The sequence below is a fragment of the Nuphar pumila genome, chromosome 6 (genome assembly GCF_984573655.1).
Source record: "Nuphar pumila chromosome 6, dmNupPumi1.hap1.1, whole genome shotgun sequence".
In the NCBI taxonomy this organism is placed as follows: domain Eukaryota; kingdom Viridiplantae; phylum Streptophyta; class Magnoliopsida; order Nymphaeales; family Nymphaeaceae; genus Nuphar; species Nuphar pumila.
Genome location: NC_143254.1, coordinates 10,933,656 through 10,955,798, shown reverse-complemented (window position 1 = coordinate 10,955,798; position 22,143 = coordinate 10,933,656). Strand labels below are relative to the sequence as shown.

The following is a 22,143-nucleotide window of genomic DNA, read 5'->3' as shown; positions in this document are numbered from 1 at the left end:
CGGGTCGGGTTCGTGTTAGGGGTATGCCAACCCGCCAACCCGGCTGACCCGTTTAATAAACGGGTTAGGCGGGCGGGTTAACGCTCCAACCCGACCCTCCAACCCGCCCGCTAACCAGCCAACCCGTTTATCCGACCCAACCCATTTATTAAACGGGTTGGCGGGTCATGTCGGGTAACCCGTTTAATAAACGGGTCGGGTTTGTGTTTGCTACAGCTGATCCGTTTAATAAACGGGTCAGGTTCGGGTTGAGGTATGCTGACCCGCCAACCCATCAGGTCGACCCGCCAACCCGACCCGATTGCCACCCCTACCTGTAACATATGTTTCATTACTACTCACGGGTCACGAGGAACTTCTTCTTGAACCATCACAGTAAGAACAGTAATGCAACAACATATCAACTAGCCCGACATGCATGTTTTGGTGGGAGTAATATATATACCAAAAAGTATGTGTCTCATAGGCTCTCTCTTTTTGTTGGTTTAGTTTTGTGATCAACAAGAAATCATTAGGATAACGCTTTGGAGTAAAATTGACTTTCTTATTTACTCAAGAGATGCCTATTTAGGATGATCCAGATCATAAAGAGTAATACTAATTTTGGAAAACAAGAGAGGGGAACAAGATAAAGAAATTACATTTCGTGCTAATAACGCGAAGGTCGCAGGTTCGAAACCTGCATGGGCCACCAAACTCCGCCTGTGTAGTTATACACTGCCGGTCCCAAGCCCGGATAAAGGAGGAGGGTTGCGGTAGGCCTGTGACAGCCAGCATAAAAACTTTGTCATATCCTATGAAAATGAACCAATATGAGAATTTCGTTGGGGCGTTCCCTACTGAGCGACGCGCTGTACTCTCTAGGCCCGGAGGCAGTGATAAATGTGCAAGGGTTGCTAGGTCGTCGCCCAGAAGCGACGCGTCACACCGGCGCCCGGGTGTGGTGTCAAATAGGCAAGGGTTCCCTCACTTTGTTGGACGGGTGGGGGTAAAGAAGTTAGTCCAAGACCATAAAATTAGGTTAGCCACTTGGAACATAGGGTCTTTAACTGGTAAGTTGGTAGAGTTAGTAGATGTTATGTGTAGGAGAAAGATTGATATTTTATGTCTTCAAGAGACCAAATGGGTAGGTGAGAAAGCTAAAGTGATAGAACCTTGGGGATATAAGATTTGGTATACAGGAATAAATAGGAATAGGAATGGAGTAGGGATTGTTATGAGTCGTCAGTTTATAGATAATGTAGTTGAGGTCCGTAGGAAGGGTGATAGAATTTTACTTATTAAATTAGTATTAAGTACGGATATTATTAATATTATTAGTGTTTATGCACCTCAAGTAGGTTTAGATGATTCCATTAAGCATCAATTTTGGGAAGATTTAGATGGAGTAGTACAAGAGACATCTTATGGAGAAAAGCTTTTCATCGGCGGTGACCTTAATGGACATGTAGGCATTAGTAGGGATGGATTTGAGAATATCCATGGAGGCTATGGTATAGGAGAAAGAAATGAAAGTGGAGAAAGGATTTTAGATTTTTGTTTGTCCTATGATATGATCTTAGCAAACACTTGGTTTAGGAAGAGGGAGTCTCACCTAGTAACATTTAAAAGTGGGGTTAATACGAGTCAAATAGATTTTTTCCTACTTAGAAAGAGAGATAGGGGTTGTTGCATCGATTGTAAGGTTATACCAGGAGAAAGTGTAGCTACACAACATAGAGTCTTAATTTTAGATCTTAGAATTAGACAATGCCGCAAAAGGGATAGACATAGGATAGATCCTAGAATTAAGTGGTGGGCACTGAAAGGAGCTAAACAAGGAATGTTTGTAGAGCAGGTAGTTAAGGAAGTTGATTGGTGTCTCGAGGAGGATTCAGAATCAATGTGGAATAAGATAGCGGGTGGTATGAGAAAAGTAGCTAAGGAGGTATTGGGTGAGTCTAAAGGCGGTGCACCACTAGGTAAGGATACATCATGGTGGAACGAGGATGTCAAATTAGCTATTAAGGTTAAAAGAGAGTGTTATAGAAATCTAAGTAAGAGTCGTGATAATGAGAATTTGGAGAAGTATATGATAGCAAAGAAGGAAGCTAAAAAAGTTGTTCGAAACGCGAGGGCTAAGGTATATAAGGAGGTTTATGACAAGTTGGATACCAAAGAAGGCGAGAAGGATATTTATAGGCTTGCAAAGATGAGAGATAGGAAATCGAAGGATTTGGGTATGGTTAGATGTATCAAAGATGAAACGCAAAGGGTTTTAGTCAAAGATGAGGAGATTAAGGAGAGATGAAAAGATTATTTTGATAAGCTATTTAATGATAGTCATGCTCAAGATCTTGGAGACTTCTCCATTCCTTTTCATGAGATAAATCGTGACTTCATGCGCAAGATTCAAAAGAAAGAAATTGCAGAGGCTTTGAAGAAAATGAAATCAAGAAGGGCAGTTGGCCCAGATGGTATACCTATCGAGGCTTGGAAATGCTTGGGAGAGAAAGGTTTAGAATGGTTGACAAATCTTTTTAACTTGATTTGGCGAACAAATAAGATGCCTAATGAGTGGAGGAAGAGTACTTTGGTGCCTTTATATAAGAATAAGGGTGATATACAAGATTACACAAACTATCGTGGTATAAAACTCATGAGTCATACTATGAAACTTTGGGAGAGGGTGATTGAGTCTAGGTTGAGGAAGGTTGTCATGATATCGGAGAATCAATTTGGTTTTATGCCTGGAAGATCAACTATGGAAGCTATACATCTTCTTAGACAACTTATTGAAAGATATAGAGAGAGGAACAAAGATTTGCATATGGTTTTTATTGATTTAGAGAAGGCATACGATAGAGTACCTAGGGACGTTCTCTGGTGGACAATGATGAAGAAAGGTGTTTCTCTCAAGTACATTAGTATAATTAAAGATATGTATGAAGGAGTAGTAACCAATGTCCGCACTTGTGGAGGGGTGACAACCAATTTCCCGATAACGGTTGGGTCACATCAAGGATCTGCTTTAAGCCCTTTCCTATTTGCAATAGTGATGGATGAGCTTACGAGATCAATTCAAGAAAATGTACCGTGGTGTATGTTGTTTGCTGATGATATTGTTTTGATTGATGAGTCTAGAGCTGGGGTTAATGCTAAGTTAGAATTATGGAGACAGACATTGGAAGCTAGAGGTTTTAAGTTGAGTAAGAGTAAGACTGAATATATGGAATGTCGGTTTAGTAAGCAACGAAGTAGTGATGGGAGTGTAGTGAAGCTTGGTGAGCAAGATATACCGGTGAATGATTATTTCAAATATTTGGGATCCATCATTCAAAAGTATGGAGAAATTGATGGAGATGTAAATCATAGGATAAAGGTTGGGTGGATGAAATGGAAAAGTGCTACTGGAGTGTTGTGCGATCGTAGAATGCCATTGCGGTTGAAGGGAAAGTTTTATACGACGACTATTAGACCCGCTTTGCTATATGGTACGGAATGTTGGGCTGCCAAGAGACATCATATTCAAAAAATGAGTGTAGCTGAGATGCGGATGCTTAGATGGATGTGTGGAAATACAATAAAAGATAAGATTCGGAACGAAGAGATACGTAAGAAGGTAGGTGTTGCACCCATTGAAAATAAGATGCGAGAGAATCGTTTACGGTGGTTTGGACATATTCGGCGAAGGCCTAATGATGCTCCAGTTAGAAGGTTGGAGAAATGGGAAAATATATTAGTTAAAAGAGGTCGGGGTAGGCCTAGGAAGACTTGGATGGAGATGATAGAAAAGGATATGAATGCTTTGAACCTCACCGAGGACATGGCGTTGGATAGAAATGATTGGAGGAAAAGGATTCATGTGGAAGACCCAAAATGAATTTCTTTTTTGGTTCATATCGCTGACCCCAATTGTTTTGGGATGAAGGCGTAGTTGTTTGTTGTTGTGAAGCACACTGGCCGGGGCAGGGCTCGTAAAGGAGCTGAACGATCCAAAGGGTATTCAAGCTCAGTCCATTCTTGTAGCAAGCCTACCGAGTTTGAGCTCATCAGGAGCCGGAGTTAAATAGGCCCAACTTGAGCTGGCTCATTTAAAATATATATATATATAGGAAAATGGGTCCATGCTAAACCCATTTGGTGCTAAATGGGTTTTTCGGGAACGAGGTTCCTGCCCCATAAATGTGTTGGGCAGGGTGGATTTACTAAGAATTCATACCTGAATCATGTGTTTTTGATGAAAAAAATGATGTTTGGAGTCTCAAAAATTTACAAAATTTTTGGACCGTTGATTTTTTAAACTTTATAAAAACCCACCCATGTATTGGAATCAGACGCTTCAAGCGTTGTTCCCTCTATAATCAAGTACATAGATCGTACGGTTAAAATTTAAAAATAAAATGCAAAAAGCCCCAAAAAAACCATTTAGCACGTGGTTTAGCACCAAATGGGTTTATCACAGACTCATTACTCTCTCTCTCTCTCTCTCTCTCTCTCTCTCTCTCTATATATATATATATATATATATATATATATATATATATATATATATGTAATAATGGGTCAGTGCTAAACCCATTTGTTGTTAACCCGCATGCTAAATGGTTTTTCAGCTTCTCCAGTGCTTTTTATGCAATTCTGGCCCTATAAATGTGTTGGGCATGGTCGATTTACTAAGAATCCACACCTTTATCACCTGATTTTGATGAAAAAAATGATGTTTGGAGCCTAAAAATTTTACAAATTTTGGACCGTTGATCTTTTAAACTTTCTAAAAGCCTACCAATGTGTTGGATTCAAACGTTTCAGGAGTTGATCTCTATAAAATCAAGTACATAGATCACATCTGTACAGTCAGAATTTAAAAATAAAATGAAAAAAGCTCAAAAAACCTATTTGGCATGCAGTCTCTCTCTCTCTCTATATATATATATATATATATTGTGCTCCAAGAATACCTACTCCCATGTACTAGAAATCATTGTCGGTATCTTCTCAATTAAACCTTATGGATGTACTTAACATAGTTTATTTGATAGGAATCATGCTTTTGGATCATGTTTATTGGACATAAAAATAAGATTTTTTAAATAATAAAATTTTGATACATTGCGAACCATTGATTTTTAAAGTTCTTAAAAAAACATACATCATCAAAAATTTGTTTTCTACTAAATAATGCTCATAGATTATATTTATAGGGTCTGATCAACAAAAAAATAAGAAATTTGAAATTCTAAAGCTTCTATTAGGTAGTAGCGACTCTCAAAGCACCCATTATTACCACACACACACACACATATATATATATATATATATATATATATATATATATATATATATATATATATATATATATATATATATACTAGTTAACGAGGCGAGCTGAGAAGAGCACTCGCTGTTTGTGCTCAGCTTCCCCAGCTTATTTCATGAGTTGGAACAAGCTCTTGACGAAACAAACACAACCTGAGGCACAAGCTGTTCATCCCGTTTCCCCAGTACTACACTGACCACGAAAGTCGCCTCAAATTTAACTATAAGTGTGCACAATAGCAAACTGACCACGTAAGCCATATCTTTTTATTAATTTTCAAGAATTAGCCACCTCACATTTAAAAGTTTGAATGGAGAGAGAGAGAGAGAGAGAGAGATGGTGATGTTGATCGTACAAGCATGAACTCGAGGCCATGCTCATGTGAGGTTGTCCTCCATCCCGGCCGCCTGGTAGGTGAAGGTGTTGGTGAGCAATATTGTTTCATTGGCTGCATGAAGTTTGAAATCTGCTCTTGAATTGTTCTTAGGTTCCACGTGGAATGCACCAGCCTTCCCTAAATTCTTTGAAACTTGTGGGTTCTTTGAACAAGATGCATATATCACCCGATTTTTTGCTGAATGTTTGGTGCATGTGTTCCAAGGTTAACTTTACCTAACTTTCTATTCTAACTTTTGGGTTATTTTTTGTCTTTTGAATGGTCTCTCTCTATATATATATATATAGAGAGAGAGAGATGCTAATTGGGTTTTTCTGCCCTTTGTGTTTATTTGGTGGTTCCGACCCCATAAATGTGTTGGCATGATCGATTTACAAGGAATCCACACCTGGATCATGTGTTTTCTATTAAAAAAATGATATTTGGAAACTCAAAATTTTACAAAGATTTTGCACTCATGATTTTTTGAACCTTTTAAAAATTCACCCATACGTTGAAATCGGACACTTCCAGCGCTGATCCCAAGTACATAGATCACATCTGTACGGTCAGAATTTAAAAGTAAAACAATTTTTTTTTTAAAAACTTAACAAGTATCATTTTATCACCTATCATTTCACACTAACCCGTTACTATATATATATATATATATATATATATATATATATATATATATATATATATATATATATATATATACACAAAATCCGGTGGTTGCTTACCTACTTTCTGGCTCATTTAGCACCTTTCATTTCATACTTACACATTTCTCTCTCTCTCTCTCTCTCTCTATATATATATATATATATAGAGAGAGAGAGAGAGAGAGAGAGAGAGATAGCTGCCTACCCACTTTCTTGCTAACCATCAGCCAACGTGCACGTTTATCAAAGAGTCAAAGGACCCATTAGCACATGCAAAAACCGATTCTAAAGGTCCTCAGGCCTTAGCAGCACTTTCCACCTGTCGCTAAAGGCTTTTATCCTATATATATATATATATATATATGAACAAACATCTGGTGATTGCACCAATATGTACAAATTAAGACAGAGAGAGAGAGAGAGCTGTGCATTGATTTATCCATGATCATGGTGTGCACGCTAATTTCAATTTTTTTCTGACTGTATTGTGGATCAGATTTGAGATTGTCTGATTCCAACATGTAAGCTTGTTTTCTTAAGGTTGCACAGAGAATATATATATATAGGACGAGTAACAAACCGAGTAGTTCGTGACTCTCACTACAAGAAAACCAGCTTTTGCTGGCACACCTTAGCGGTAGCGCCATTGTAAAGTTGCATTTACTGGTACAGAAATGAGTTGCGCCACCAAAAACTTTTTCTCCAGCACAAAAATTATGAAGCCAGTAAAGAATGTTTTTGTTGGCACAATATAACACAGCGCCACCAATAAAAAGTCTTTTCTGGCTCAGGCTCATAATGCGCCAGCCAAAAACACTCTTTGCTAGTGAAATATAATACTGAGCCAGCAAAGATTTTTATTGCTGGCACATGTTTAAATTGCGCCAACAAAGAGTTTTTTTCTTCTTTGCACCAAACATAATCCCCTTCTCTTTGATCTTCCCCCTTCTCTCTCTCAACTTCCCTCTCCCCCCGCCCCTCTCTCGAATCTCCCCTCTCCCTTTTTGAGATCCGTCTTCGCCTTCTCTCTCTGATCTCCCCTCTCTCCCCGCCCCTTTCTCTCTACCCTCTCCCTTTTTTGAGAAAATGGGGTGTCTTGGCACCTCTCTCTCTCTGATCTCCCCTCTCCCCCTGCATCTGTCTCTCTGATCTCCCCTCCCGCCCCGCCCGACCCCGATCTCATCTCCCCCAACCCCTTATTTCTTGTAGTGTCGGCTTTTCATGAACTTGCCCCTGATTGGTAATTCGTATGACTACCAATCTGAGCCACGAGCAGCTCAATTATCTTAAAGTTGTCGAGCCTAAACACAGAGTGCTCACCTCGGTTCGGCTCAAGAAAGCTCACATTACAAGAAAAATGTTAATTAGCGACATAAATTTATGATGAAAATAATCCATCACAAATTTGTGATGGATTAGCTAGAGAAAACTAGTCATCCTTAAAATTGAAATTAGTTACAGAATTAGCGACAAAAAAATTTGATCACAAAATCCATAGCTAATAAGCGATGGATTAGCAACAGAAACATTTCATCTCAAACTCCGTCGCAACTTCGAGATGGATGAACGACAAAATTTTTTCATCGCTAATTTACGATGACATTTGAGATAAAATATTTTTGTCGCTAATCTGTCGATAATTTTTTATGTTATACGGCCCATCTAGGGCACGAAATTCTCCCTCGCTCTCTCTCTGATTACCCTTCTCCTCCCTCTTCCCTCACTCCTCCTCTGTCGTCGACTCACACCATCATTGGAGACCCAGCGAAGCCGCCGTCCTCTTCAAGTACGTCAGGGATCAGTCGCCTTCTCCCCTCTGCTCTCCTTTCCCTTCCCTTCTTTTTTCCCCCTTCCTTTCTTTCTCTTGTGTTTCCCCTTTCGTTCGAACGCCAGCCATCGTCGATGCCCCTCCGACGAAGATGCTGATTCTCTTCTTCTCCTATCGCGGCACCCGACGGTGGCCTAACCCAATGCCCACGACCAGCATACTTGGGATTCACACTCAACTACAAGTTGCAAGGTTCACAAAACAATAGCTAGTGTGATTCACACCCAACTTCTCCAAATGCATTGCACGAGCTGGTCTCCATGCCCAGCTACACCAAACAACACACGACTAGCTGGGTTTTCATGCCTAGCTGCTCCAACATGGTGCAATGGAGGGTGCATCTACTCACCCAACTCCAAGATGTCGGTTGTGGGGCATCCTAAACATTCTTTATTCTTGGACGTGTTCAAGTGGTGCTCCTATACCAGAAATCACAATTTCCATAAGGGCCACAAATTCATAAGTTTCTGATTTTTGGTTGTTTTCTTTTTCAAGCCTCAAGCTTCTTTCAAACTTCCATTTTTTGAAAAAAAAATTCAAAGGTAGACAAAACAGTTTTCATATTTTTTCTTGAACTTTTGTATAGGAGATGAGACCCGACATTCTCATTGGTCACAATGGAGGCCAAACGGGGGCAAGGCGGGGTGGGGCCTGTTTCCCCCGGTCCATTGCCATCCCTACTTGTTTTGCCAGAACCTCCTTTGTGTGTCCTCGTGAAATTGTTCACAAGTTTGACTCAAGTTCCTACTGATTGAGTTTAGGTGAAATTGATCTAGAGTCTAGACTGACTTGTCCCATCTCTTCAAATAACACCGAGTTTGAAATCAATAACACAAGCACATTGTAGAAATGTTAGAATTATATTATATTTCCTATATATTCATGCATTGCAGGTGCGTACCTGAGCATATGCGTGATTCTTAATGCTAAGAATCACATGCAGCTAAAAAAGCCAAGCAAAAAGAATGCAATAATAAAATGAAAAATGCAAATGCAAAAGAATGCAAATCGAGTAAATACTCGTGGTGAGTAAGTGATGCAAGTGCATCACATGTTATTTACTTTCTTGGATGCAACACTTTTCTACTCACACACTCACTTAGTTGTGGATATCTAGGACTGTTTTACTGAAGTTTGGAGATCATGTTGAGCATGATTTGAATGTATGAGAATAGAAGTGCTCTTATTTTTGTAGTTCAGATTCCATGTCAGTCATGGTAGTAGTTAGCGAGATATTGAAGTGTGTTTGTTGCAGGTACATGTTTGAAATTGTTGTGATATGAATGATTGAATGTATTGCACTATTTGACATGACTATCCATGCTTGCTTGAAGTTATTTTGAATTTGATTATGCATTTCATGTGAAATTGTATCATGAAAACATGATTTAAATGAATATATTATGTGTGTAATATATATATATATATATATATATATATATATATATCAAATTATTACATCCACCATCAATGCATGATGAATTAAATATTTTCTTCATCATAGCATTATTATGATTCTCTTTAAACTGGTTAAGATAATATCCATAACATCATACGATAAAATGACTGCAAATCGTGAATGGATGTACCGTAGGATAATTGATAGTGAGATGTCTCTTGAATATATGGATGATGTCGACAGTTTTATTGAATTTGCAATGGCCAGTGTCAGTATAGTGGATCCCACCGATCGGTTCAGGTGCCCCTACACGATGTGTAAGAACAATCAATTTGTAGAACCTGATGACGTTAGACATCACCTATACAGGAAGAGTTTTGTTAGTGGTTATCAGAATTGAATGCTTCATGATGAAGAATTTTGACACAATTTTGATATACGGGTGGATGTGGTGCACGATAATCTATATGTAGATTTGATATTTGATGTCGCAGGATCAAAACTGGATTCTGCTATGGGTCCTAGTGATGTACCAACTGGGATAGTGGAAGAAGCAACAAACGATACAACTAGTAGATTTTATGACTTACTTAGAGATGCTGATAAGCCACTATGGAATGGTTGTGAGAGTCATACTATCTTGTCTGCAGTTCTTCAACTATTAAATTTGAAGTCGGAGTATAATTTGAGTCAATTATGTTTTGACCGTATGTGCTCTATTATGAAAAGTATGTTGCCCAAAGATGATAAATTACCATAAAATTTCTACCATAGGTTATAGTCAACGCTCTAGGTATAGGGTATCAAAAGATAGATGTTTGTCCAAATCACTGCATGTTGTATTTCAAAGATAAAAAAAAATAGCAGATTATGTCTGTCATGTGAGCATCATCGGTTCAAGCCAAAGACAAGGGGTAATGCTAGCACGAGGTCAAAAAAAGTGACATACAAGTCACTTCGATACTTTCTTCTTATCCCCAGATTGCAATGACTGTATATGTCTTCGAAGACAGCTAATCACATAAGATGACATGCAAATAATGTTTGACATGATGAAGACAAGATCATGCATCATGTTGACGTGAAAACTTAGAAGTACTTTGATCGTACTCATCAGTCCTTCGCAATGGAAATGAGAAATGTTAGGCTCAGTTTATGTACAGATGGATATAATTTATTTGGGGGTAGATCAACCCCATACTCATGTTGACCGGTATTTGTCACCCCATACAAACTTCCTCTAAGCTTATGTATGAAGCATCAAAATCTTTCTTGTATCTATTGATCCCTAGTCCGACGTCTCTGAGTCAAAATCTTGATATATATTTAAGGTCATTGATTGATGAACTGAAAATACTATGGGATAACGATGTTCTCACGTATGATGCCCACAAAAAATAAAACTTTAATATGAAGGTTGTTGTTCTATGAACAATTAGTGACTTTTCTACATATGGTATGTTATCTGGTTGGAGCACACATGGGAGGTTGGCATGTTCGTACTGCATGGAGGATACAAAATCTTTTAGATTGATGCATGGAAGAAAGTCATGTTGGTTTGATTCTCACTGTCGATTTCTATCCAGCGACCATCCGTTCCGACGACAAAGAAATATGTTCTGAGCAGGCACAACTGAAATAGAAGGTTCACCTACACGGTTGTCTGGCATAAAGATTTTAAGACAATTGTGATACTTTTCATATGGACTGACAGATGCCCGTGATGCGACACCCTTCCTTGGATTTGGGAAGGATCATAATTAGACAAAAAAATCTATATTTTGGGAACTACTATATTGGCCGACTTTATTGATACGACATAATTTGGATACGATGTATGTGAAAAAAAATGTGTTTGATAATGTGTTCAATACGATAATGAATGTCAAAAGAAAAATGAAGGATAATCTGAAGGCCTGTATGAATTGAAAAGTAATATGTAAAAGACAAGAATTGAAACTCCAAGAGTACAATAGAAAAGTACTAAAACCAAAGGCAAGGTACATGCTTGGACCAAATCAAGTAAAGAAGATATGTAAGTGGTTGAGACAGTTGAGATTTCTAGATGGATACGTCTCTAACATTACTCGGGCTGTGAAGATAGACGAGAGACAATTATATGGGTTGAAGAGCCATGATTGTCATGTCATTATGCAATAGTTGATTCTCCTAGCATTCCATGATATGTTAGACAAACCTATATGGGGGGTACTATCCGAGTTGAGTCAATTTTTTAGAACATTGTGTGCATCGGAAGTTGTAGTAACTGAGGTAAAGAATCTCGAAGATTCTGTCATCACTACTATCTGTCAGCTAGAGAAGATATTTCTGCCACCATTTTTTGATGTTATGGAGCATGTGATCATACACTTTCTATATGAACTTAGGGTTGGTGGTCTTGTGCAATATCGGTGGATGTACCCATTTGAAAGGTATATTTTTATTTATATTTTTATCTCTAATGCTATTAGGAATTTATTGTATTACAAGATATATATTATTAACAGATGCATGTTTGGCCTTAAAAAAAGGTTTGGAATAAAGTGAGAGTAGAGAGTTTAATTTGTGAGGCATACACTTTAGAAGAGATTTTAAATTTCTTATTTATGTACTTTGAACCTCACATTCTAACACATTACACTTGCCCATCTCGTAATGATGATGGAGAACAAGTTACCGTGGGTGACAAACTATGGATATTTAAACCACTTGGGCATGCCTGGTGGGATAGATGATCAACTGCAGTGGAAAGGTCATGGCCCTTCTACTATCAGGTCAGATTATTGGGATGCAATATGCAACAAGTGGGCGAGCCATGAATTTCGAAACCGCTCAGTAAAGGCTGCACAAAACTGAGTGAAGATGCCCGATGCCCATCTACACACAGGTGGTTCTAGGACTTTTGAGAGCCACCAGAAGAAAATGGTAACTCATCAATATATATATATATATATATTATCAAATTTATAAGTATTTTTGCATACTTTCTAATTGATTTTTTTATTATTTAACCTTCCAGGAAGCCAAAAAATAAGACATTGTGCCTTACAATGATGTGTTTATTGAAACACATAAATGTAAGAGCACGAAAGAGTTTGTATCAGAGAAGGAGAGAGCGACAATGGTATGTATTTATTGTATTAATAAATATTATAATATACAAGTTAGCATGAATTACATTATCATAAACATTGTAATTCTTAATTATTAATTCATATTGTAATCATTACTTTGTAGGAGTCATATAAGCAGCAGATGGTAGAGCAATATGGTGATGATTCCACTCAGCATCCGCTTTTTGATCTTGCAGCATGGGTGACTACAACCAGTGAACTGCAAAAAGGTCGTATGTTCGGGATTTGGAGTAATATGAACACAACACTAGTTGTTGCCTCCTGCAGTCAGGGCTCTCAGAGTTCTCCTGCCAGCATCAACTCCCACCGTCCGATTGACCCTGTTATTTCTTGGGATGGTGTCTATCAGCTTCTTCAGGACACAATGCGTGACTTTTTACATGAAGTCATTCCCAACCTTGTTCATAATGAGTTATAATTTTTTTTTTGAGATAGAAGAACTTTGTCTACATTCAACGAGCTCTGGTGCCCGTTAGGTATAAAGTCAGTGCTCTCAAAGTTCTCATGTCATTAAATTTCAAGCTAATATATGCATGATTAAATACATATATGCATGATTGAATCACTATGAATGTTTTTTACACCTTTAAAACATATATATGCATGATTGAATCACTATACAATTTTTATGACAGCCTTAGAACACATATATGCTTGATCGAATCACTATGAATTTTTTTGACAACCTTACAACACATATATGCATGATTGAATCACTATAAAAATTTTATGACACCCTTAGAATACATATAAGTATGATTGAATTACTATGATTTTTTTACTGCCTTATAACACATAAATGCATGATTGAATCACTATGAAAGTTTTTTGACAACCTTAAAACACATATAAGCATGATTTCATCACCAAGAAATTTTTTGACTGTCTTATAACACATATATGCATGATTGAATCACTATACAATTTTTATGATAGCCTTAAAACACATGTATGCATGATTGAATCACTATGAATTTTATTTGACAACCTTAGAACACATATATGCATAATTGGATCACTATGAATTTTTTTTGACAACCTTAGAACACATATATGCATGATTGAATCACTATAATTTTTTTTGACACATTTTGAACACATATATGCATGATTGAATTACTATAAAATTGTTATGACACCCTTAGAACACATATATGCATGATTGAATCACTATGATTTTTTTTTACAACCTTGGAACACATATATGCATGATTGAATCACTATATAATTTTTTTGACAACCTTACAACATATATGCATGATAGAATCACTATGAACTTTGCTTTTATTGACAGTCCTAGAACACATATATGCATGATTGAATCACTATGATTTTTTTTGTCAGCCTTAGAACAAATATATAAATGATTGAATCAGTATAATTTTTTTTGACAGTCTTAGAACACATATATGCATGATTGAATCACTATAACTTTTTTTTACAACCATAGAACATATATATGCATGATTGAATCACTATAAAAAAATTTTGACTGCCTTATAACACATATATACATGATTGAATCAATATGAAAGTTTTTTGACAACCTCTTAATTTTGTTAATGTCCTTCACTTTAATGTTAGTCTATGTGTCATTCAACCATGTTACTTTGATTGCCTTAGATTAGGTGCATTGCATATCATTTATTTCATTATATTTTATTTATCAATACTAACATTTTGGTTCTCTTGTAGGATGATGGAAATGATTATCGTAGAGGAGCTGGTGGAGGCATGGATGAAGGGGCAGATCGAGACAATGAAAAGGATGATGCTCTGAATCTTGGCGAGGATAGATTCATGTGTTGAATTTGTTTCACATACTTGTTGTTTTAAATGAAACTCTTTGTATATGTTCAATTGTAACTAATTAGAACTTGGCGAGGATTATACTGGGTTGTTAAATTTGTTTCACTTATAACTTGTGTTAAATTTTTTTACTTGTTTTGTATATGTATTTTTTATGTGTACTTTATTTTTTATACACAGGTTATATAAATTGTATAATGAGAATTTTTTTCTCGATATTTATATTTCAAATATTTTTCTTTTTAAATTTGCGACGGATTAGCGACAGATAATATCCGTTGCTAATATCCATCATCAATTTAGCGACAGATTAGGGATGAATATTTATCTGTCTCAAAAACTAAAACAGTCGATGTTTTGTGACAGAATGTTATCCATCGCTAATTCGTCGTTAAATTGGTAATGAATATTAGAGACAAATACATATTCGTCGTTAAATTTTAGTGACGGTTTAACGACGGATATGTATCTATCACAAAATCAAATCAGTCTTTATTTAGCGATGGATCATGACATTCGCTAATTCGTCATGATTTTACGATGAAAGTGGCGACAAATCAATTTTGTCGCTAATTAGCAACCAAGAAATTGCGACGAACGCTATCCATCGCTAAGTCGTCGGTAAATAGTTCAGCAACAGAATTACGATGGATTAGCATCAGATAGCGTCTGTTGCTAATCCGCAAAATTCTTGTAGTGTTATATATATATAAAGTGTAATATTTCAAAAGAAGAATGCATGAAATATATATACAAAGCAAAGGGCTAATGAAAAATATATACATAAATATAAACCATTAATTATATAAAAATATATGTATAAATAATATATAATGCTTTTACATGAGCCAGCTGGTGTTCCAACTCATCTCATTCTGGGACGAGAACTCGGCTAGGCTAAACACAAACACAAGCCAAGCCATGAGCTCAATCTACTGGCAAACGAGCCGAGCCCAAACATGCCTTGTTCGGTTCTTTTGGCTCGTTTACCAGCTCTGTGTGTGTGTTCCTACCCATTGTCATTGTGTTCACTACAAAGAAAAGCATAGCTGCATGCGTTTTCTTTGATTAGTCTGAAATTGCAGATTGTGTTTATCAGTCTACGAGCTTATTATTTTAGGAAAGAAAAAAAATTAATGGCGGATCAAAGCTTCATATCATAAAAGTTTCAAGTTTTTTTTATTATTAAATCAATTCAATGTAGGTCATGTTCTTTAGTCAATAAGAAATGTTGAACACATCTGAAAAGTTCATATTTTTGGTTTCTTGATGATATGCACATGAATTCTAGGCCTGGGGGGATTTATGTGTCTTATACATGCATGTGGAACCTGAAATGGTTTTGGCTTATTGAAAGTCTTCTAGGTTGGTCAGATGTCATTTTTCGTCACTCTAGCTGAAAGTCCACTGGGACGAAGATCTCCCAGCCACGTCTGCATGTTGAAGATCTCTTTCAAATGTCAACTATGTTACAATGCATTTAGACTGGGTGACACGACTTGATACACTATGACGCGTTGACACATGATTCTAATATGTGCAGAAATTATTTTAACAATTTTAGTGCTTATCAACTTTTTAATAATAATAAGTCAATAAAAAATACATTTTTATATATTAAACTGTTAAAAAAACAGTTTTTTATTGATTAAAATTTTAAAAGTTCCTTGTTCCCATGTCTTATTTTTAAGATTTTTTTTTAAATCGTGTATCGTATCCGTATCTTTGTGACACGTGAATAATTAATATGAGACGCGAAAAGAGGGGGAAATTAATGAGTTGTGATTTCAACAGTCAGGTACAGATGTTGGTAGTAGATGAACAGTTGCAACTTACAAGATATTAATGTTGACTAAGGAACCCCCCCCCCCCCCCCCCCCCCCCCGCACCACCACACACACACACACACATATATATAAGCTCGGTTTTTCCTTACAGTACACATCAAGATGGGTTAACCCACAATGCCATGACTTGAATTTCACCTTTGGTGTACTTTTCAAGTAATTTGCAGTCAATGCAGCTGTACATTCAAAGACAGAGGAGTGATGCCATATTTACTTACACGTATCGAACGAAAAGTGATAGCCAACTTGTGGTCTTGGTAACTTCCCATTTTCCATAGACTCATTTGCGAATGTAGGGTACATTGGTAGTTTTTATCTAAGCCAATGGCACTCCATCAACATTGGTTCTATATATAGGCCCTTTCCTTTTATGCTTTGATTCATCTCTGTATCCCAAGTTTTTGTTATCTGACACCCTACCCAGTTGGCTCTTTCAAGAAAACATCCTACCCAGTTGGAGTTTCCAATGGTATTCTTCAAGTTAGTGGACTGGGTTCTGTACCAGCTATTGGCCAACTCTTATTACAGGGCAGCTAGAAAGATCAGAAGTTTCAGTTTCCAAATTAGGAATAGGAATACTACTAGGTCACTGCCCTTAACATCCTTTAAGCCATACCCATCTGTAAGCAAGTGTCCTTTAGATGGCAGGGCAAACCAGACTGTGGTATGTGACATCAACGGCTGCCTTTTGAGATCACCCTCTTTCTTCCCCTACTTCATGTTGGTTGCCTTTGAGGGGGGCAGCATTCTAAGAGCCTTTATGCTCTTGTTAGCTTACCCTTTTCTATGTTTCTTGAGCTATGGTCTTGGCTTGAGGGTCATGGTTCTCATCTCCTTCTGTGGCCTAAAGCTTAAGGATGTGCAAACTGTTTCAAGGGCGGTTTTGCCAAAGTTTTTCTTAGAAAACCTCCACCTTCAAGCCTATGAAGTGTTGGCTTCCTCCAAGAGAAGGGTGGTGATAACAAGTGTGCCTGGAATCTTGGTGGAAGGCTTCCTTAAAGAGTACTTAAACGTGGACGTGGTTATTGGAACCGAGTTACAAATGATGGGCAACCGTTTCACTGGCTTCCTAACTACTTCAGGTCTGCTTGTCAAACACAAGGGACTAAAAGAGATCTTTGGAGATATCAAGCCTGATATTGGTCTTGGAAGCAACAATCTTGAGGACCAGCATTTCATGTCTCTCTGCAAGGTACACCACCACGACACAATCTCTTCCTCTTCTTTGTTATGCGTCATTGTTTAACAGTACTAAAAGTTCAATGTTTTTCTTGTCTGTATATTGGATAACAAGGAGGTTTTTAAGTCTCAGTACTAAAAGTTTCATGGTTTTCTTTCTGTATGTTGGATAACAGGAAGTTCTTCAAGTCCATCAGTACTAAAAATTTTCATGGTTTTCTTTCTGGGCATTGATTAACAGGAAGCTTATGTTGTGCACAAGGAAGATGAAAGGAATGACTTGTCTTCAGTCATGCCAAGGGAGAGATACCCCAAGCCTCTGGTGTTCCATGATGGGAGGTTGGCTTTTTTGCCTACACCATTGTCCTCCTTAATCATGTTTGTTTGGATTCCTTTTGGCTTCCTTCTAGCAATCATCAGGATGTTATCAGGAATACTTCTACCTACCAACCTCTCCAGGTGTGTAGGAGCCTTCAGTGGTGCGAGACTAAGTCTCAAGGGGCTCAATCTATTACCAAAAACCAATAATAAACAGGGGGTTCTGTATGTATGCTCACATAGGACACTCCTGGACCCAGTCATTCTCAGCATTGCACTGGGGAAGCCACTAACAGCAGTCACATACAGTTTGAGTAGGAGCTCTGAGATCCTTTCCCCCATTAGAACAGTGAGGCTCACCAGAAACAGAGAGAAAGATGGGGAAACCATGAAGAGGCTGCTCAAGGAAGGAGATTTGGTGGTGTGCCCAGAGGGCACCACATGTAGGGAGCCCTACCTCCTTAGGTTCAGCTCATTGTTTGCTGAGCTTGCAGATGACATTGTTCCAGTTGCCATGAATGCATCTGTGAGCATGTTCTATGGGACAACAGCCAGTGGGCTCAAGTGTTTTGACCCAGTTTTCTTTCTGATGAACCCATCTCCACTCTATGAAATAGAGTTCTTGGGGATGGTTCCAAAGGTGTTGACATGTTCTGGTGGAAAGTCTAGCTGGGAGGTGGCTAACCACATTCAGAAGCAACTGGCTGATGCATTGGGGTTCGAGTGCACAAAACTTACTAGAAGAGATAAGTACATGATGTTAGCCGGAAATGAGGGTCTTGTATCTCAAAACATGTAAGGGATTCATGAGAGAGAGAGAGAGAGAGAGAGAGAGAGAGAGAGAGAGAAGTTTAGTGTTTAAACTTCAATTAATTAAACCTAATGTGGCCCAACTTATTATTGATTTATATCATATTATTATCATTGTTGTGACAGTAGGTGGCTGTTTCTTGTGATTAAATCTGGCTCTATCGTTAGGAGGATTGATACGGATTGTATCCTTTGTGAAGAGGAAGAAAATCTGCTGTCTACGTGCGTGGAGCCCATGTGCCCATGCAAGAGCAAGACACACAGACGGGTGGGACACGGCATCCCGTGCATCCCTCTGGGATTCTTTTTAGTGTCCAGGGGAATTCTGCCCTCCCCCCTGAAACAGGAGAGGACCGAATACCCTGGATACCTTTGAAAAAAAACAAAAAAAGTGTCCTTATCCAGCCTTGGACAAGGACAGACATGAACAGTACAGGACAGGACACCATGTTCTTGTCCAGGTCTGTTCGCAAATCAAACACCCCCTTTTTATATGGGTTCTGTGTTGTGCCTTTGTTGAACTTATTTCCCTCTCTCTCTCTCTCTCTTGGATTTGTAGGTAACCATTTGCATGTTAGCAAGGCAATTGTTGAATGATAGTGTATGCTTGGGTCTTTAGTCAAAGATTTAAATTGCCTATTAATTGGGTTCCATGGGTGTTTTCATAAATGTTATGTGTAGAGATTTCAAGGGTAATTTCAGTATTTATAAAATATTGTATAGGTAGTGTAGGCATTTAAAAAGAGTCAATATGTAGTGCATAGTAGGCCTAAGTAGTGGTACATGCCGAGTTAGCATGCATGTAATGGGGTTGTGAAAATAGTTGGTATGTGAAAAGCCCACGTGGAAGTAATATGAGTTAAACGAGCTATGTATGCATGTAGTAATGCATTAATGAATCATTAGTGAGTAATTAACATAGAATTCTGCAGTTAATGTTGGATGATGGACTTATAAGTAGTGTGTCAATGGGTCGGGTTTGGTTTGGACCCAGGTGGTACCAGACTTGGACCCAGTTTTGGATATGTGTAAACACCCCAAATTTTCACCTTCATTCAGTGTTTACATGTCATGTGCTATTACATATCACCGCATGCATTTGACATATCATTTCATCGCATTGCATGTCATTACATCTCATTATCGAGATTTAGTATTCCTGTTTTCAAAATCTTTTAATCCAGATTCGATTTTAAAACTCATCTTTCAAAAGAAATTTTAAATACTTGGGTTTTGAATCGACATTTTGCTATTTGCCAACCCCCAAGGTCTTATATTTCGAAATATTTTTCTCAGAAAAATAATCTGGATTCGTTTTAAACTCAATTTCAATTGATTTCAATCCTCAGATGAGACCCATCTAGGTTGTGTCACTTCTGGATTCTTTCATTTATAAAATTTCTCAAAAATTACAAATTCCTAGTTGGATCAAGACTGTCTTTTTATCTTTTTAAACCTTTTTTAAAAATTCTACTTTGGTTTTAATCAGTGGTAGTCATATCCTCTGTCCATTTCCTCTATTTTTTTTTTGCCAAAATCTAAGAGTCTCAGTCGGATCAGGATACTTTTTCCAGAGTCCCAGTTGGATAAGAACTCTACCTTTTATTATCATTTTACCTATTTTTGAGAAAAGCTTTCAAAATCCTTTGTTTTGGCCAAAATTTTAGAGTCTCAGTCGAATTAAGACTCTTTCTCAGGGTCTTAATCGAATCAGAACTCTATCCCAATTTCACTCTTTACTCTTGTTCTTCACTTATTTTCAAAACCTTCTCATCTGATTTTCAAAATCTTTCGTTTTAGCCAAAATTCTAGAGTTTTAACTGGATCAGGACTTTTTTTCCAAAGTTTCAGTCAGATTAGAACTCTACCCTTCATCGCTATTCTGCATATTTTTAACCAAATCTTTCAAAGAAAAGTCAAAAACTCAGAGTTTCAGTTGAACCAGAACTCTATTCAAAGAGTCCCAGTTGGATCAGGACTCTGACCCTGATGTTAATTTTGAGAGAATCTTTCCAAAATCTCTTCATTTATCTTTTCAAATTTCAAAATTGTTACACATAGTTTCAAAATTCTGGGATTTTATTTCAGAGTCCTGATCGAATCAGGACTCTATCCCAAAGCCCTGATCAAATCAGGACTCTATCCTGAGTTCACTTTCTCGCTTCATTTGCACTGGTTTTCAAAAGTCCTTTTAAAATCGCATCATTTACTTTGCAGAAAACCAAAAATTCTCAGAGTTCTAATCGAATCAAGACCCTTCCTTAGAGTCCTGATCAAACGAGGACTCTAACCTGACTTCAATATTTACCTCATTTTCACCTGTTTTCCAAAATCCTCTTATCTGTTTTATCAAAAAATCCAAAATTCTGAGAATCCCAGGCAAATTAGGAATTTACTCCCAGAGTCCCAGTTGGATTAGGACTCTATCTTGATTTCACTGTTCGTTGCTATTTTCACTGGTTTTGCAAAATCTTTCATCTGTTTTCAGAAAAGACTCAAAATCTAGAGTTTTAGTCCGATCAGGACTCTGTCATAGAGTCCTAATTTGATCAAGACTCTATTTTGAATCTTGTTTTACCTCCGTCTTCACCTTCTTAACTTATTTTTTAAAAGAATTAGATCATTTTGTGGAGTTTCGGCTGATTCAGGACTCTATTTTAGAGTTCTGATTGAGTTAGGACTTTAACCCTGACTGTATTTTCTGACTTATTTTACCAATTCTGATAAATTCTTTCAAAAATTTCATCATTTGGCTTTTAAAAATCTAAAATCTCAGAGTCCTAATTGGTTCAAGACTCTGGTCCAGAGTTTTAGTCCCCTTAGAACTTTATTTTCAAAACCTTTGAATTCCATTTGTCGATTTTAACCCATAAAGCCATTTTCATTCTTTATTTTAAAATTTTCAAAATCCTGATGAGGAGCCCACCCAGTTGGCATCACATCTAGAGGAGTTCTGACACAGTCAAGACTCCGTGTTATTTCAAAACTTTCAATCTAAAGTCTACTTTTGAATATCTTTTGAAAAACCTCTCATTTTCAAGTTTTAAAATTCTTTTTGAAAATTCAAGTGGGGCCCACTCGAGGTGGTGCCACATTTGAAGAAGTCAAGGTTAGACTAGGGTTAGTCAGTGTCCTACTTAGGTTAGATGTCTAGGTGAGACAAAGTTTGTTTTTAAAACTTCCATTTTTACTTTTGTTTTTAACTTTGATTTTAAAGCTTTAAAAATTAGGGTTTTCAAAAACCCAAATGAGGCCCACAAGGGGCGGTGCCACATTTAGAGTATTTTAGGGTTTGGATTAGGGCTTAGATAGGCTAGTAATTAGGGTTTGATTAGGTTAAATCCTCTCTAAAAAAATCGCCTCCCACATGCATAAATAAGAAGAGTTCTACTTAAACTAGAACTCTCCTGAATTAAACCTAACTTTCCCTATTTAAAGAGAGCCCAAGGGGGGGTCGACCCCTATTCCTCTCTCATTAG

The 22,143-nt window shown here is 37.4% G+C and overlaps 1 protein-coding gene across 1 annotated transcript; it reads left to right on the top strand.

The window, feature by feature from the left end:
- The first annotated feature begins 16,817 nt into the window (after window positions 1–16,817).
- LOC149833944 (glycerol-3-phosphate acyltransferase 1-like) lies at window positions 16,818–18,653 on the top strand. Its single transcript, XM_090009239.1, has 2 exons — window positions 16,818–17,549; window positions 17,778–18,653. The coding sequence occupies exons 1-2, from the start codon at window positions 16,824–16,826 to the stop codon at window positions 18,651–18,653; spliced, it is 1,602 nt and encodes a 533-aa protein (XP_089865365.1). The 5' UTR covers window positions 16,818–16,823.
- The last annotated feature ends 3,490 nt before the right edge of the window (window positions 18,654–22,143 follow it).

Excerpts from the sequence above, each read along its gene's own strand:
- LOC149833944 (XM_090009239.1), top strand. The coding sequence starts at position 16,824 with ATGGTATTCTTCAAGTTAGTGGACTGGGTTCTGTACCAGCTATTGGCC. Across the intron at positions 17,550-17,777 it reads ATTTCATGTCTCTCTGCAAG|GAAGCTTATGTTGTGCACAA; the intron begins GTACACCACCAC and ends ATTGATTAACAG.